Source organism: Eucyclogobius newberryi, unplaced genomic scaffold (genome assembly GCF_026437365.1).
Source record: "Eucyclogobius newberryi isolate DKJ021-1_F unplaced genomic scaffold, fEucNew1.0.hap1 SCAF_11, whole genome shotgun sequence".
Lineage (NCBI taxonomy): Eukaryota > Metazoa > Chordata > Actinopteri > Gobiiformes > Gobiidae > Eucyclogobius > Eucyclogobius newberryi.
Window position 1 is genome coordinate 17,560,142 of NW_027315735.1, and position 18,279 is coordinate 17,578,420.

General features: G+C 39.6%; 2 protein-coding genes across 2 annotated transcripts; both read left to right on the top strand.

The window, feature by feature from the left end:
* Window positions 1–1,119: 1,119 nt before the first annotated feature.
* LOC140345478 (zinc finger and SCAN domain-containing protein 29-like) lies at window positions 1,120–6,324 on the top strand. Its single transcript, XM_072432261.1, has 5 exons — window positions 1,120–1,704; window positions 4,501–4,505; window positions 4,765–5,214; window positions 5,296–5,415; window positions 6,051–6,324. The coding sequence occupies exons 1-5, from the start codon at window positions 1,337–1,339 to the stop codon at window positions 6,245–6,247; spliced, it is 1,140 nt and encodes a 379-aa protein (XP_072288362.1). The 5' UTR covers window positions 1,120–1,336; the 3' UTR covers window positions 6,248–6,324.
* LOC140350735 (uncharacterized) lies at window positions 2,254–4,365 on the top strand. Its single transcript, XM_072436211.1, has 5 exons — window positions 2,254–2,646; window positions 2,970–3,080; window positions 3,172–3,252; window positions 3,435–3,899; window positions 4,256–4,365. Exons 1-5 carry the CDS (start codon window positions 2,256–2,258, stop codon window positions 4,348–4,350), a joined length of 1,143 nt encoding a protein of 380 aa, XP_072292312.1. The 5' UTR covers window positions 2,254–2,255; the 3' UTR covers window positions 4,351–4,365.
* Window positions 6,325–18,279: the final 11,955 nt, after the last annotated feature.

Here is an 18,279-nt window from a genome sequence, read left to right on the forward strand (position 1 = left end):
AAACTGCCAAAACCCTTCAATACGGCCATCACTAAATCTAGCTTGGTGTGACCACCAAGATGGCCTTTTAGAACCGATCCAGCCATTTTCCACTCCAAAAATGCAGTCTCCTGCTGCTGAAAACTGGAGGTTTCTGCACCAGTTACTACTGGGTTAGAAAATAACTGCATTTTAAACATGAAACTTACATGTTATAATCAACACTTTGTAAAAGTCAATAATGGAGAAGGCAAAAAAAATGCAATGGCAACAGACTGTAGCCCTTATTTGGTGGGAGACTGAGCTTATACTGTTGTAACAACACAACATCAGTAGGATGAAACTAGCGGGTCTCACGACAGGCCGACCAGCACAGAACCAGCACAGAACCAGCACAGAACCAGCTCTGATTCAGCTCACAACTAGTACCTGTTTAGCGATCAAGAGTAAGGTGTTTCGTTTATAGTATAGCACCCCTAATGTTAAAACATGATCTTGTTGAATGTTCCTGTCACACTACTGTTATCAATACATTGTTATTTTGTGAGGTTCAGGTCATTACAGATTGGTTACAAGTTTCGGGGGGAGGGGCTGGGCCTGTGTTTGAGATGGGACTGTGATCTCTGGTGCGGGGCTAAGAGAGCGGGCTGTGGAGACCAGGTTTTAGCATATTTTCCTGTTTTGAAAGTTCTATTGGCGTGGATACAGCCGACAGCAACCAATTCTGTTCTGGAAAGAAAGTGACAACTTGTGAGCACTAAACTTGCATTCAATACTGAAAAGAGAGACGTTACAATAGGCTGAGTTACTAGTTATTGTTTAAAAGTATAAACCACTAAATACCCGAGTTGAGCATAGTTGAACTTTGTCTGGTATTTATCCGATTATATTATTTGTAGCCTATTGGTTTCACAATTATATGAAATTACCTTGCACAATGATGAGACATCACATTGCCGCATTAACAATTTAAAACAGAGTATTATATCCCTAGTTTTAGATGTGGAAAAAATCCTGAAAAATTTGCATAATAACAGGAACCAAAAACCCATAAACTACAACTATTCATTTTAACTTTGGTTTCTGTCCACCTCTGTAGGCAATGTGCAGATAAACCTGTAATTCTGACTTGGCATTCCTGTTTATCTGGTTACAGTAACTAAAAGAGGAAGCCACAGTTCTTGTACCAGCCCTCATTGCTTCTCCCTCCCTCCCTCAGCACACACACACGGGTGGAGGAGGGGCGGAACGGGAACTAGAACTGGCTGACGGCGGTGGAAACTGGTTCCAGCCAGACTCAGACACAGCAAAGAACTCAGAGCTTCTCACAATAGCTCGGCACAAAAGGAGCTGCGATATGGGCAGGAGTAAGCAGTACTGGTCTGTCGCCGAAACCATATGTCTGCTGGAAATCTGGTCCTCTTCAGAGCCCAGGCAGCCGCACAAAGGAGCTACCCGAACTAAGGAGCAATATGAGCAGATCCAAAGAGAGCTGGCTGCACAAGGACATGACCGCGGGGTTGAGCAGATAGTTAATAAAATCAAGAAGTTGAAGATGGAGTTTAAGGAGCAGAAATACCACTCCAAGCAAAGCAGGGACTACTGGGTCCAGAAGAACCCGTACTTTGAGGTTCTGGAGTGTGTCTTTGGCAGCGGAGAGGAGCAGTCAATGCAGCTAGAGGACTACTTTTTACTTCCGTCTTCTGCAGATGATGGCAAGTTTCTGTGATTGTGGAGAGGTGTTTAAATGCTGTGTGTCTGCGAGTGTGGCGGGAGCAGGAGGGAGAGAGACTAGAGTTCCTGTGTGCATGGAGGAGAAAGGAGGGAGGAGGTTCTTGCTCTGCCCAGTGAGGCAGTGAGGGTTTCTCTGATCACAAAACAGCATTCCTCGGACATGAGAGTACCAGTTTATTGTGTGGATATCTAGAATTGTGTGAATTATTACACTCATACAGTTTGTAAGCAACAGAGTATTTGTAGTATTTGAAATAAGTAGTTATTGCTATTTTATTGAGCTGGGATTACAGTTACCTCCAGTTTTACTTCATCAAATTTCCAGATTACATATTTTACTTCCCTTTTTGCTTTATGCATTTATACATTTTAAAGACATTTTTTTGAGGCATACTGTTATTGATAATAGTAATAGTACATCCAACCTTTGATGGCGCTTTTTGCTCACTCAACACATCCTTTATATGACTTAATATATAATGTTTAAAATGTCACTCACAATCTTCAATGATAATTTTAACAGTTTTTTCCCCCACTTAGACATGGAAACATGGAGGGCGTCATTGTCAATGCAGGAGACCGACTGTTTACTGAAGATTGCTGCTGCTGCTGCTGCTAAGTTACACCAAAGACTGGACTCATCAAGCACCTCCCAAGACATCATTGAGGACATCCTAAAGGAGATGAGCGTGCAAGGCTATGACCTGACCTCTGAACAGATTCTAGACAAATTAAAAACTTTAAAGACAGAGTACATGGCTCAAAAGAAATACCCAGATCAAGAGGCAGGGAACTGTCTGTGGCCCAAAATAGACTTGGATGTAGTGGACTTTATCCTGGGAGACAAAGATGAATGTATGCTTCAGACCACAGACACGGTTAAGACGGAGACAACAGAAGACGTTGCATTGGTGAACTCATCCGCAAACACTGGTGAGTCAGAGTCCTCTTGTTGTTGCTCTTTTAAATTCACTTAAACTGTAAAGAATCTCATTTAAGTAATATGTGAACTGTTAATAATTGTGAGAAATAATGGACTTAGTGGGGCATTTCTCAACCGTGGTGGTATACTTAGCTGTTCTTACTCACGGCAGAAGTGGCTGAGGAGTTAGCCCATCCTCTTTTCTACACAGTACAATAAATTAATCTATTTTATGGTCGTCAAATCATTCATAGAGCCACAGAATTACCTTTCAGGGTCTTTGTGTAAGTTAATGACCAAGTCTTTAAAACCTTCAATATAATTATTTTCATAGGTCTGCCCTCCTCCAGCTGTGACCCAGTGTTATCAGCAGAACAGGACATGGACACAATGAAAATGGAACCTATGGAGTATAACGCTCCAATACAGCTGGCTATTGATCCTGGTAAATCCATATTTCACTCTATAGTGTATGTTTAGGAAGTCCTGGATGGAACGAGCTTATGCTAACACTATTATAATTTGTGTGTTCATAGCTCTGTGCAGCTCTGATTTGAAAATGGTGTCAGAAGCATCAGATTGCAGGTCATTCCACTCTAGACCACCACTTAGACCAAGTAAGACTGTTGGATCATAGGGTCTGCTTTTTTCTTAAAACCAATTGAGGATAGAGTTAGTGTGATGCATGGGACAAGGAAGCGTTGCTTAAAAGTATAGGATAGTGTCAGGGATGTGTAGGAAATGTTCTGTATCAAGGTTTGTATTAAGCTCTGTATTTTGCTTCTGCTCTTTTTCCAAGTGCAAAAAATGAACAGCGAGAAGTGGATTGATTCGGAGGTCCACGCTCTTCTCAGCGTTTACGCCGCAACAAAGATGCAGCGGCATTCTGAGGGCCACAAAACGAACAATAAAATCTTTGACAGTATCTCAAAGGAACTGGAACATTTTGGCGTTCACCACACTCCAAAACAGTGCAGGGAGAAGATAAAGAAACTGAAACAAGACTATAAGAAGATCAAGGATTATAACAACCTGAATGGTGCAGAGATCAAAACAGGCAAATGGTACGACATCCTGGACAGCATCCTGGGTCAGCATCCTTTTTACTCGGGGACCGGTGCGCCCACGTCTGAGAACTCTGCTGAGGAGTTTATGGACTCCACATGCACTGAAAACAACACACAGTTTAGAGAAGAACTCGAGTCGGTCTGCACAGAAAACGATGTTGAGTCGAGAGGAAACCCTGAGGGACCACAGGTTTCAGGTGAAAATCAGTCATTTCAACATCAAAGTCGTACAAATTCAGATGAGCATAATATGTGAACGGGAGAATGAACATATTACCCTCACATAGTGGCACCAGTGGCTTTGGTTTCAGTACCCATCCCCACAGTGGCAATTAATGTGCAAATGAGCAGTTTACACAAAGCATTATGTGCGAGGCTTCATTTAATCTACGGAATGAAAAACAAATTACCTTTAACCTGATAACACTAGCGAACACCAGCACAGGAACACGTGTCATGACATTACAATTGCTGATACATGTTGGGAAAATCAAAACAAAACTACAATGGTGTATAAAATAACTGACTATCTTTTTTGTTTATACTTTTTCAGAGATTGTGCCTGACCCTGATCGTAAAGCTGTGTTACAACTATCCATTGATGCTGGCAAGTCTTTATGTTCACTTTATTTACAAATTGTAAAATAAATGGTGTGTGACTTATACAGTTTAAGGATATTGCACAGAATTTATTAATTTTTTGTCTCCTTAGCTCTGTGCAACTCAGATTTAGAAAAATGTCCATGTTGTGTCAGACGCACAGGACCGCAGCTCCTACTCTTCTTTACCTTTGCCCAGGCCACGTAAGGCCTCACTGCACTTTTGTTTGTGTGCATTCAAGAGAAGGAGACTGGGACCTACGTTCTCAAAATCAAGGTCTTTTCAGTTAGTATAGGAGCCATCAAGTGGTATTATTTGTGTGTTATTGGTGTATATGAAAATATGTACATCTATATAGTCTCTGTCTGTCTGTCTGTGTGTGTGTGTGTGTGTGTGTGTGTGTGTGTTATGTAAACCATATATATAATAATAATTATCATTATTTTGTGTTTGTTTTTGCAGTGCTTAAAATGAGCACCGACAAGTGGATTGATTCGGAGGTCCAAGCTCTTCTCAGCGTTTACGCCGCAACAAAGATGCAGGGGGACTTTGAAGGTCAAAAGAAGAATACAAAAATCTTTGACAGTATCTCAAAGGAACTGGAACATTTCGGCGTTCACCACACTCCAAAACAGTGCAGAGAGAAGGTAAAGAAACTGAAACAAGACTATAAGAAGATCAAGGATTATAACAACCAGAGTGGTGCAGAGATCAAAACAGGCAAATGGTACGACATCCTGGACAGCATCCTGGGTCAGCATCCTTTTTACTCAGGGACCGGTGCGCCCACGTCTGAGAACTCTGCAGAGGAGTTTATGGACTCCACATGCACTGAAAACAACACACAATTCAGAGAAGAACTCGAGTCGGTCTGCACAAAGAAACATGTAGAGTGCATTGAGAGCTCTGAAGGTAAGTGGCCTGCAATTGTTCATGTCATATTGTATTAACTGATTCAATGCTGACTTGCAGATCTTGTTCATATTTTGTCAGAGAGCACACCAGAGCCTGAGAAGAGTGTCGGCCAGTTTATTTGCGCAGAGCAGCGTCGAGCGGCCAGTAGTAGCCCCTTTCGTCCTGGTGTCAGAAGTATGGCATTCCGCTCTCGACCAGGTGAACTTAAACATCACGCTCTTTCTAATCACTCTTCATATTATGGAAGACTTGGAAGCTGCATGGATATTAGCTGCCGCCCCTTTAAACACGATCAGACTATTTGTTGTTTTCAGATTCTAAAAACATATTGCAATTTTCCTTGTTCCCACTGCTCACAAAGTCTGTAATTGGCATTTATCGTACAGAAAACAGATGCAGGCACCAAGATGGTTTCAATCCAAGGACCAGAATTTTGTGTCACACCCCTTCTACTGGGGCTGTGCAATTTTAATGGAGATTCAGTCATCTCTGATTGTCAATGACCAGCTTGAAAACATGTGGCCTGTCTGGAAATTAATATTGAAATTATTTTTTATTTGTTTTTGAAATTGTAATCGATCAATACAAGAAAAAAAAAGATTCATTTTCTTATTATTACTTTGCCCAGCCCTGCCTTCTACCATTTGAAACCCAAAAGTACTTTCTATCCTGGCCCTTATTGTCCTTGTAACAGTTAAAAGAGAGACTCTGTAATCCTAGAGAAAATGCAGATGAATGGCTGTGATTGTAAAGCTTTATGTAAAATATGTACATTTTAAAGCAACTCCCTGGCCACTACTAACTGTTGTTCTTGTTTTTGTTGTTGTTGACAGTGAAGCGCAAGAGGAAGGAGAGCTCAGAGCTGGTGGAGTGTTTAGAAAGGATGCAGGAGAGATTCCTCCAACACAGCAGAGAAATGCATGAAGCTTTACTCAACAACGTGGACACTCACATGACCGCGGTGATCGGACTGATGGAGCGAATGACATCAGCCATCGAGGCCCAGGCGGCAAAACAAAATATACACTGAGCTCTCCTAGAACCTTTCAACTCTATTTTCTATAATTAATATATTTCTTTGTTAAATAAAGGTGTTTTGTTTAAATATTCAGTTCTCCTTTCCTTATTTGACAAGAGTGTGTGCTTATGAAATGGTTGCTCTTGACCACTTATCAAAAATCTCATCACCAACACACAGTGGTATAAAAACAAGCTTTCCTTATTTACTCTTATTGTAATGCCAATGCAAATATCTTCAATACCATCTGAAAATATCAACTTTGCATAGAGTTTAAGGGTTATTCATAATTGCTCTCCTCTTCCCAGCCAATATTGAGAATATGGATTGCTCTTAGTCACATAGAACTCTTTAGGTAACGCTTTATTGTTTTTTGCCATAGTTCGCCCACAAATTTATTCCAACGCCATATTTCTGACACATCTTTGCAAATGAAGTATTTACTTGTCACAGCACAAACAAAGGCGCTAAAGGTGTGCGTGTCAGCTCCTGTAAGCCCCCTGCCATTATGACGCCTTTACATTGCCTTCTGATTTAAGCCGTGAGGATGAAGCAGCAGATGCTTTCCTCTGGGGGAAATCACAAAGAGTGGCATCAAAGGACTGGGAGAAGTTTGGACTGAATAATACATCCGGCATCTGACTTTACTATCCAAACTATGGATGGCTCTGTCGCTCATGCCGCCAGATGTCAAGTTAATGCATGCCCTTTTTATTTATTTTTTTATTTTTTGTTGAAATATTAGGCATTCAACTATTTGCAGTACATTTAATTGTTGAGTATTTGTCTATTCACCACTTTCTCTGTCCTGCATGTTTTCAGCAGATTTAAAGCCTTTATTGATCATAATGCAGCCAATAGGCTTCCAGTGCTAATAACTCCTGAGTCCTCCCATTATGAAGACATATCCGTATTGCACTGTGTTATTCAAAGTAGACGTCTTCATAAGCACAAAGCTGCTGTAATGTTCTAATGATGTCTAGAATGGATGTTTTTTTACAGTGACTCACTGCCTGGTTTATTATATGCATAATTAATCCTTCAAATGATTTGTTGTTTCCAAGCAACAAATTACAGCACAGCCTCTGAGCAGGTATTTGAGTGGACAACTCTCAGACACGTCTATAGAATGTGTTAAAGTTAACTTATACAGTGTGACTCATCAATTGAGTGACAGAATCAGACAGACTCCTCATTTACTCAAGACCAAACTAAAATGAGAACAACTGATTCTGTATATCTCCCTTTTGTGTTACTGTGTGTTAACATTGCCTCTGGCCTTGCCCGAAGTTATTCTGTCAGTGCAACTCTTGTAGAATTGGGAATATCATAGGAATGCGTTGTTCACATGCACCGCAGTGATCTCGTTAACGTGAGGGAAAATGTCTGTATAAAGGACCTCTGCAGCCTACTCTTTATGTTTGGTTTCAAGATGAACACAACTCGAAGAACCACACTACGCTGCTATAGATATGCACTGACATACGGTATAGTTTATCTGAAACACAGCAAGAAGGTCCTGGGATCGATTCCCGAGTTGGGCCGTCCTGTGTGGCCTTTTCATGTTCTCACCGCGTAGGTTTCTTACAAGTACTCCGATTTCCCCTACCACTAAATACATGTACAATAGGCTCCTCCCCTCAGTGGGACTTTATAACATCAGCCTGCCCAGGGGCTACAGGTGGAAATTAGCACTTGAGCTACAACCTGGTACAAAGCATCTCTCCTGATAAGATTCATGTTTATTGTACACTGTCTCTGTCTCAAATAAATAAACTAACTTAACTTTAAGTTTAAACAGCAGTTTTGTTGTATGAGATTTTTGCTAAATGCATGATTAATATCCAAACCATTGGGGGAAAGAGCAGGGACCTTTGCAGAACCTTTGCAGCACTTTCTGGATAAATCACCATACAAATTGAGACACTGCTTTGTTCCCAAACTTTTACCCATCATCTGTTGCACCTTTAACCATTTAAACTTGCCTACAACATTGTGGTCCACACAAACTACCATCCAAGAAATGGTGCATCTGCAGTGGAGACGCTCAGGTACAAAGGAACTAAAAAGACAACGCAGGAAGAGAAGTGTAGATGGAGGTAATGAGGGGGACAGCACAGGGAGCAGCGACTACAGCGCTCATTAAAGAAGAGAGGGGCCCCATTAACCAGCAAACCGCCCGTACGCCTCGCCCCATCCCGGCCTGTGTGTGCGTCACCTTCATTGGTTGCTGGCCTGTTGTCTGAATAGCTCATAAGTATAATGACGCCACATACAGAAGGAATTGAGAGCCCAGACTGTGGCAGTGAATGCTGGCTTCTAATTACATATTGATACAGCAAACAGCACAAAGCCACTCTGGGGAAAGCTGATCAGAACACACCAAAAGCTGTACGGCAGACAGGGAAACAGGAACGCAACACACAAGCACACAAGGAGTGTTTTACGCTAAAATTAATGAGCTGAATTGAAAGCGCGATAAGGATGTGAGTGTGCACCCTGACAAGAATCCATAAAGCATGGACATTATTGTGGTTTTTTTATGAAGAATTGGATTGAATGTAGAAAAACTTAATAACACTGTTTGCCTGAGTGACTGTTATGTGCCCGACGAATCAGCAGCGTGGAAAAAATGGCTGACTGAACTTAATGTATGCTATGCTATCTCAAAATGAGATGCATGTTTGGTAAAGGAAGCTGTGAGAAGTGTTTAATTTCTGAGGAGGAAAAAGGGTCCAAGCAGGAGTAGGGATGTAATTGGACAGTTGAAAAACTATAGTCTCATTTTGAAAATTGTTGTCATCTTAATAAGGCTTTAATGTTATTAGTGTTATGCACAAAGAATCATTTTTCATGTTATTTTACCCATACTATTTGATCATCTTTTTTGTGTGGGTAGTGGACTATAATTCTGACTTGAAGAATGTTTTGTAGAATGATTTTGGAATGAGATGGAAAACATTTAGCCTATTTTAGGCCTACTGCCTGGTCTACTGCCTAAAATAGCAGTTGCCGCGATGGGCGACAGTGAGGAAATTAGCTAATTAATTTGCAGATAAGACTTGGGAGTCAGAGCCACTCAGGAGGAGAGAGGTTGGTTCATCTAGAAAGACGGTTCATCCAGGCAAATTAAGAACTGTTCATTTGGAGTAGAGACTGTTCCTCCAGGCAGTTGAGGAGCATCTGGATCTACAGGTCAGCAACTGGCAGTGTCTGAAACAGTACTTCTCCCCGCGGGGAGAGGAAGAAGGAGAACAGGATGTGAACAGCAATGAACAGACTACGGGTGAACTAAAATATTAAATATTGTTGATAGGGAAAGTAAGATCAGAGGATAGTGCTCAAGCTGCCATACTTCCCGCAGCATAGTTGCTCCTAGGGCAGAGTAGGTTCCTAACTGGCCTGATCACGAACAATTTCATGGAGGAATGTTTTAAGCCTGTCCTTAAATGAAGAAACTGTGTCGGCCTCTTTACCATGGTCAGGAGCTGATTCCATAACACAGGAGCTCCTACTGTGCTTTTAGAGACTCTTGGGACCATCAGAAGTCCAGCATTTTGAGAGAAAAGTGTTCTGGATGATATGGTACTATAGCATATTTGTATTTATATTTTGTATTAAAATGTTAAATTTGCTTCTGCCTTTAAAAAACAGTCCAGTTAGTTAGTAGTACATGGCACAAATTTTAGTGTGTAATTGTGACCAAAAAAAATGGTAATCACTGATATAGAACATTGTTCTTAAAGCTATAGGTCCTAGATCATGCATAGCTGTCCTGCCAAGAAATCGGAAACTAAAGACATACAAGTCACCGCCTGATAGTAGCTGCTTCCAAATTCTTTCCCACATGCAAAATTGACATGATGATATAGTGTCTTTGCTTTCAACACAGCCAAAATGGGCAGAAGACACATGTATGATAAGATAATAGAATTGATAATTTTCCCAAACCGCTCAATGTAGAAACACTGTAAATATAAGAAAAGGGCATTGTAAAGTCGAGTTGCGACTTTGAGTGTTTAGACAAGAACAAGCCTGTGTAATGCATTACCATTAAAACATGTATTCAACTGACATGGTGAAATTTGTCTGCCAATCTGCGTCAACATAATATTTATTTTTTACATTTTTACATTTAGTTGGTACAGTGCATGTTAATGAATATTCTTGACAAAACACGTCGGTTTGTAGCCATAGACGAATTTCCATCAGCGGTCCCGCATTCACAAGGACACAACAACCTTGTCCTCTACAGTCACTGCTGCCCCATGCTGGCACTGAGGTCTCCTATCCAAGTACTAACCAGGCCAGGCACAACCCTGGGCTTAACTTTCAAGATCTGATGGGTTTGGGCATTCTCAAGGAGGAATGGTCACAAATCAATCACTCACTCACACAAGTGTTCCATGGTCACAATGACAATATGCATTATTGGAGTTGAGCTTGGCCCTGCGACAAGTTGGCCACTGTCCAGGGTGTATCCCGCCTAAGGCCCGAAGTCACTGGGATAGGCTCCAGTCACCTGCGACCCCGAAAGGGAACAAGCGGTAGAAAATGGATGGATGGATGGAGTTGAGCTTGGTTAAAAAGTCAAAATAGTGATACCCGACCTATTCATTTGTCAAAAAACTATGGATTATTATGGATATTTTCCATAATGTGCTTTTGTGTTGGCTGGCTCTAATCAACCTTGAGTTTGCCTTCATTACAAGTTCGCCTATAAAAAGCACTAACTGACTGGAGCACACAGTTGATGAACAAGCATTTATTATGGCGTCACATTAACATTTCAACAGCCATTGTGTGTCATCATCAGCATAAAGCACTCACTTAGTCCACTGCTGTGAATATTCTCTGATTAGATAATAGATACAACAGCTCCGTAATGAAGGGTTCCGCTTCTTAAGAGCTCTCCAGGCCAATGCGATGTGTCAAGGGACTATGTTTACTTACATAGGTTTATTACAAGGTGTAATCCTTCTCTCTGCTATGTTTGCAAAGGTATCACTATTAGGAATTCAACAAAGGTTAGCATGGGAAAAGCAACTCAAAACTACAATACATACATGATCATGTGAGCGGCAAAACCTATACGTTTATCGATCATCAACAAAGACAAACCTACCATTGGCTTATATGCATTGATGGTAATGCTTCACCATGATATACTCACATTTTGTTGATAGTTTTCAACTCTTCACATTTAATGATAATTCAATTTTGTATGATTGATCAGGCCCATAATTCCATCATCTGAGAATGCATCATGAACACAGCATTGTGGACCTAACAGTGATCTGAGGATATAATACAACACATAGTTAATGCAAATGTATCTGCAGATTTATCATAATGGCCCTAAAGTGGAGGTGTAAGGGCTGAGGAAGTTGTACAATATGGTCAATCCCAAAGGGTTTCTGGTGATGACAGAAGATTGACACGTGTTTTAAGTGGAAGATTCTGCTGTACAAACTACATAGTAACTGACAGAGAAACATTTTTAGAGAGAGATTTCTGGCCAGTCTTCTGCATTTGACCAGTCCTTTACAAAAACAATTTAAATAGGACAAATCCACTGACTTTATCCTACTACCCGTTGCTCCTTGTTTGCAGTTAACTCCTTCAAAAATATGTAATACTTTATGTTTAAAAACTCACTTCAGTCCAGACCAGCTGTGACGTGACACAGAGCTGGAAATGTTTGGTCAATGCATTGAACCCACCGCCAACCGTCACCATAGCAACCCCCAGCTGCATCTGTCCATCTCCCCGTTTACAAATATAGCCGCGAGCCATCAGGGCGAATGTGCGTGAAGTTGTGTACAAAGAACAGGTACAATTAGACTGAACAATTCTGAGGCAGCCTTCTGTTCGCTTCAACTGTCAACTCGGACGCCCCAGCTCAAATCAGACACGATAAATCAGCGACGTGTGACAGACATGGAAAAGTGTTTGTGATATTTATTCACTTAAATATGACACTAAAACGCTGTTCAGCTGGAAATTATAGCTCTCAGTAAACATTTTATGCTCACCTGGGGCTGTGAGATGCTAAATCACTCCGGCTGTCAAGTGTTTTTTAATGCAAGTAATCTCTGTAAAGTTGTGACAAAAGTGGTGTCAACTCCATCTCAAGTATTGTTTAGGACGAAAATATAGACTTTTAATAGTCACATTTTGACAAGATGTTTTGGGTTCAATACTGTAACGTTAAGATCATTTAAAACCCAGGTACATTTTGATCACATAATCATATTTTATAGTAGGTACATTGTAACTACACTCCATTGACCCATAGAAGACTTATATTACAAACCTTTATTACTTACTGCCTCATGTATAGCTCAACCTCTAATACTTTTTTATTTATTTGCACATATCCTTGCCCTTGCATAAAGGCAGGATAACAAAACATTTAAATAATTTTTGGCCAATGTCTAAATTGTCAAGCTGAAATCTTTGAAAAGTTAGTCGCATATCAAATTGATACAATACAGTCACTGCAAGCTCATTAGAGTGGATTTGACAATACTGCAGGTAATTGGCTCCAAAATTATCTTACAAACAGAACCCAAGCAGTAGAAAAAGGAGTGCTCCAAGGCTCAACTTGGGCCCGCTACTTTTTACAACATTTCTCCATTCCATTGGTTGCAATTTAAGAGAAAGACACATACAATTATGATGAGGATGTGTTATGTGTGTTGTCTTTTAAGTGCTCCCTAGGCTGACAAGATTTTATTTTAAAACTGCATTAAGATTTTAGTGAAATTTATATCACTGAATACAAGTAAAACTAAGTATAGGCTTTTAAATATATATATATATATATATATATATATATATATATATATATATATATATATATATATTATATATATATATATATATATTATATATATATATATATATAATATATATATATATATATATATATATATATACATTCATAAAAAGTGCTAAGAAAAAGTAGGTTGGATGTCATTGTCTGTTAGAAGAAAGCAACACTACATTCAATTTATTAATAAAGGATTTTCTCACATGACAAGTTTGTTGAAGTTTAAAAGTGGCACTCTTTAACACAAGATATTGACTGTTTACATCCAAAAAAATTGTCTGCAAACTAAAACAGGAAAAAGGCCTTTGTTTTTGTTTTTTTGCTTCCCTTAAATGAAATACTTTTCAAAGACATGTAAAGTTAGACTCATTGGTGCAATTATCTCATTTTAACAATTTGGTGATAGAGATATATAGTCTTGCTAATAACAATATTAACATTATTTATTTTATTTTTTTCTTAAATCTTTTTAAGCAGACCTATGTTTTGTTTTTGTTTTTTTCAATAGGTCTATAACAAAATACAAGACATGGTCAGAATAAGAATGACAAAGTAATTACAAATGTAACACATGGGAACACAAAAATTATAGCTGCCCCTAATTACAAATAGTCAATTTATTATTTCATAAAGCCCCGTTTAGTAATGTAAAAGTTAAAATTTGCTTGGACTTTGAGATCGACGACATCACTGGTAGAATATGAAGCTGATATTTGTGCAGGGAACATATTCTACAATGGGCCCAGTGCTCCAGCAATACGGTGGCTCTGTGGTGCCAAATGTGTTGGCAGTGCCCGTCCAAACCGTTTAGGCATCCACACTGGTTTTACTGCACATATGGTGAAGATTGCAGGAAGAGGATTGTTTGGCTGTGTTCAAATGGCAGTGAAATGAAGTGGATCAGATGGAACTTTGTAAAAAATAATGAAAATGCACAAATGCTCACAGACTATTAAATGAGAAGCAAGATGGTGAGTCCAGATAGTTCTGCGTCATTATAGACCCATGTCCTTTCAAACTCTACCACACTTCATGATTTTTCAATAGTGCATGTGAGAGACCCATGCACTATTATACCTTATGTAGTTATGCTGTTAAGAATATTGAAAGTCCCATTGTTTTGAGTTGATTGTCTTCCCTGCTTTTTTATCAGTATGACGCCGATATAAACTCAAGTACATTGTATATACTGCAAGTGGGATTTTTTTGGACTTGCTTGGTCATCGGTGCTACATCAAGACCCATCAATCATTAGCGCTGATAAAAGCAGAGGATTACTTTGGCCAACCTTTAGAAAGCACTGCAATCTCAACTTGGAGCTACAAATGCCAATCAATCTTTATTGTGCCAAAAGTGAAAGTGCACTCTACACAGATGCACTGTTCAGATGTGAGCCATGCATGCTGATAGCTTTAGACTTTAAATAATGGAAACTATATATATATATATATATATATATATATATATATATATATATATATTTTTTTTTTTTTTTTTTTTTTTTTTTTTTTAAGTCAGTAGTTGTCCTCTTGGGCAATCAAAATCAAGGGATTAACTTCAGATTAACCCAAAAACAAATAAAATGATGACATGTTTATTATTGTTTGACTTTCATTTTAGATCAGATATGATAAGATAAACTTGATTTGTCAAGATGAACGGAGAGTTTCCACTGTTCCACACAGATTATGAACCATCTACTGTGTGGGGCAAGCAGTGCCGCCGCTCCCTCCACGCATATAACATGCAGCACATCAAGTCCTCCGGGGGCACCGGGCTGTTCATGGAGTTTGGACTGAATGAATAGACTATATGTGCAGCAGATGCAATGTTCTATTTACAATTGAACTGGGTTTTTAATAATTTCAAAACTAACTCTCAAACTTGAGTGTTACTTCTCTCTCTCTCTCTCCAAATAGAGTTGCAGGCTCCGGGGCAGCTCCACTGTACAAGCCACAGACAGATGACGGGGCCATCCATTGGGGAACGGTTCTGACTCCACATACGTATTCGACGAGCCACAAGGAGAAATTGGTCGTTAGGTGTTAAAAATTGGCCAAATATTCCATTAGAAACAGTGTAAAAAAGCAAATGACACAAGACGTGCAAAAACTTGGTGAGAGGTCAGCTGGCGAGGCAGACCGCAGAGCTGACACCGGAGCGTGCGGTTCAACATCTTATAAGTGTCTAAATCATGTTTTCATAAATGCAACAGAAAGTGTCAATAGTTTGCAGCCTGTAGTGTTTTCTAATGCCTCGATCTGTTCTGCAGTAGAGCCGGAGACTTTTAGGGACTGTGGGGACCCTCATGATAATCATATCTAAAATGCAGCAGCACAGTACTTTATATGATCCCTAGACCGGCCTAGGATTGTGAGTAATATCAAATTAAATTACCTATATATTTAAAAAAAAAAATCTGAAATAGTCCTAGGTATTGGGGGAATATGGTGGAACCACTGAGCATTTCTGCTTAGGGAACCCAAATGGCTAGCAGTGACTCTGAAATAGACATGATCAGCATTGGGGGTAACCATGGATCTATTAAATATTTGTATGCTATCTTAAACATGTCGCTAGTGGCCACAGTGGCCAGTCCATCGGTACGGCAGCAAAAAATACTTTGCGACCCAGAAAGCTTTTTTTCCATAGAGCGCAATGTAACGAAAAAAAACCCTGCTCTACAGCTTTCAGAAATGCCGGCTATAGCAGCAATTTTCACCTATTTTTGAGTCATTCACTTTTTCTCAGGTTAAAATTCTTCAGCCGTTCTTCATTTAAAGCCGTTAGCTTCAGCACCAGCTCTTGCACTGATTGTTCAGAACAGTAACCGTCTAGACCAATCAGCGCGTGTAGGTGATGTGAACGAGGTGCCATGAATGCGCTGCAGTTTAGAATCTAACTTACTAACAAACCCATAAATTACCTCAAATATTCCATTGTACCATATAATCCAGAACACTTTTCTCTCAAAATGCTGGACTTCTGGTGGTCCCAAGAGTTTCTAAAAGCACAGTAGGAGGTAGAGCGTTTAGCTACTAAGCTCTTGTGTTATGGAAACAGCTCCTTGTCCTGGAAGGTTCTACAACTAGAACCTCACAATAACGATGCATATTTCAGACTAATTTTTTAAGCAATACTACCTGTAATGGAATGGATGATAGATATGTTTATTGGACATTCCCAAAGTAGCATCATCATGGTGACAAGTTTGCATTTAAAGTTGGGATATGTAGCCAAAGATTATTCATTACCAACTTCTCAAATTAAACAGTTGGGGGGAAAAACTGAATTAATCCACTAAATAAAACAACAATACCCATCATGTCTCTACTGTTTTTTTGCAGTTATTGCAACACTATTACAAATTTAATTAGGTCCTTTAGTGGATGTTTTTTGCAGGGATACAAACAAACAACGGAATTTTAATAATGAAAACCTGCTACCTTCTGGGTTAAAACCCTTGTCTATTCAAATTTGAATAATCCTCCACATTCATTCTGCAACCCATATTTTCCATAGATTATCTTCATCTGGCATCTGGTGCATGAGAAGGTCAGCATGATGTGTCTTTGTGCTAAACGTCAGTGTAATCACTGCCTGTGATCCTGCATGCTATTTCTTCTGAATATTCCAGGCCAATCATGTGCTGGCTTGTAAACACTGTAATCAAGCACCTCATCGAGTACATTACAAATGACACCACTGCACACCTGACCATAATTTTCACTTCCTCCTTTCATCTCCCACTCAGCAGTCTCCCAGATTAATCCCCTTTTCTATAGACGGACTGAATTGAACAAACCAGCCATCCGCGAGATATTATTAAGCCTTTTGCATTGCCTTGGCTTAATGTAAAACAATAATACAGCATGGACTTTATAGATCACTTTCCCCCAGCTTCATATCTATATTATATTTGCAATGGTCTGCTGGTTGAGCGATTGGCTAGTTTGGCCATAAGGTTGGCGCTCCGTTATAAGGTGGACAGATCAGCACTATTCAGTTAGGCTCGAATCTGGTCTGATCTATTAGTTCTGGGGAATTTCAAGTGAATGTGCAAATAGGCAATGCTATCAGCTGGCTGCACACCTGGAGTGAAGGAGACGGTGCAACAGACATAGCACGAGAGAGAGAGAGAGCTAAGATGATGCTTAATGTGGTGTGTAATTCTGTTTTTCTGTCTGTGATTGGCTCCATTTAACCCCAGATAACCCCCCCCCACCCGCCCACCCCATCGTCTCCTCTACCTACAATTTTGGGTTCTTCCTCTCGGCAGTTATAGGTGCAACACAGGGTACCTCTACGCCATCTTAAAGTGGTGTATATCCACCATCTCACGCAGATTTAGAAGAAGAACTCATCTCAATCTGGTCTGACCCATTACCTGAGCATGATGCTGGCTCAGCCACATCTCTGGTGAATCAGCACAATATAAAAAGCAATCAGTGCTTCAAATGGAGGGATGGAGGAGACCAGTTGAGGATCGAGAGAAGGAGACTAGAGGTAGAATTAGAACCATCAAAGCATTATGTGTGCAATCCAAAAAGATACATACATTTAAAATAAAAAGGTACAAAATGAGGTTGTGAAGGTTTGAATTTTTTTATTTTTTTTTAAAACAGTATCCGAATGACTACAACTGAATCTTTTTTGATGATGGATGAACCTGTAATGCCACTGCAGCATGTTGATTTAACTTCAGAAACGAAGAAAAACAAAACATTTGAATACTTTGTTATCTAAATGCCACTTATAAAATTAAATGTTGACCCTATCTAGATATATATTGTCAACCTTTTCTATCTTATTCTGTATGCAGATCCAAAGCAAATAATTCAGATTTTAAGATTATCTAGAAACGCTGACTCAATTTTGAAATATAGACAACCCAACCTTTGAGCTCTTGTTCTTATCTTATTTTTTTAACTTCTATGGGTAAACCGCACAAATTAAAATGAATAATCATGTTACAATATTTCCATACATTTAGAAAATGTAGTTGTAAGTCTATTGCTTCTTTCGTGGTATGGCTGCATGCCGGTTCAAATGTAATGAGATGGGGGGCCCACACTGTCAGCTGCCATATTCAAACCAGATTAATATTCCAGGGAATGTGGGTGATTAAACATTAGTCACGCACAAGTGATCATTCATAAGCAAATGTAACTGCTCCCAAAAAGAAAAGAGCTGTGTTATACAATGCATG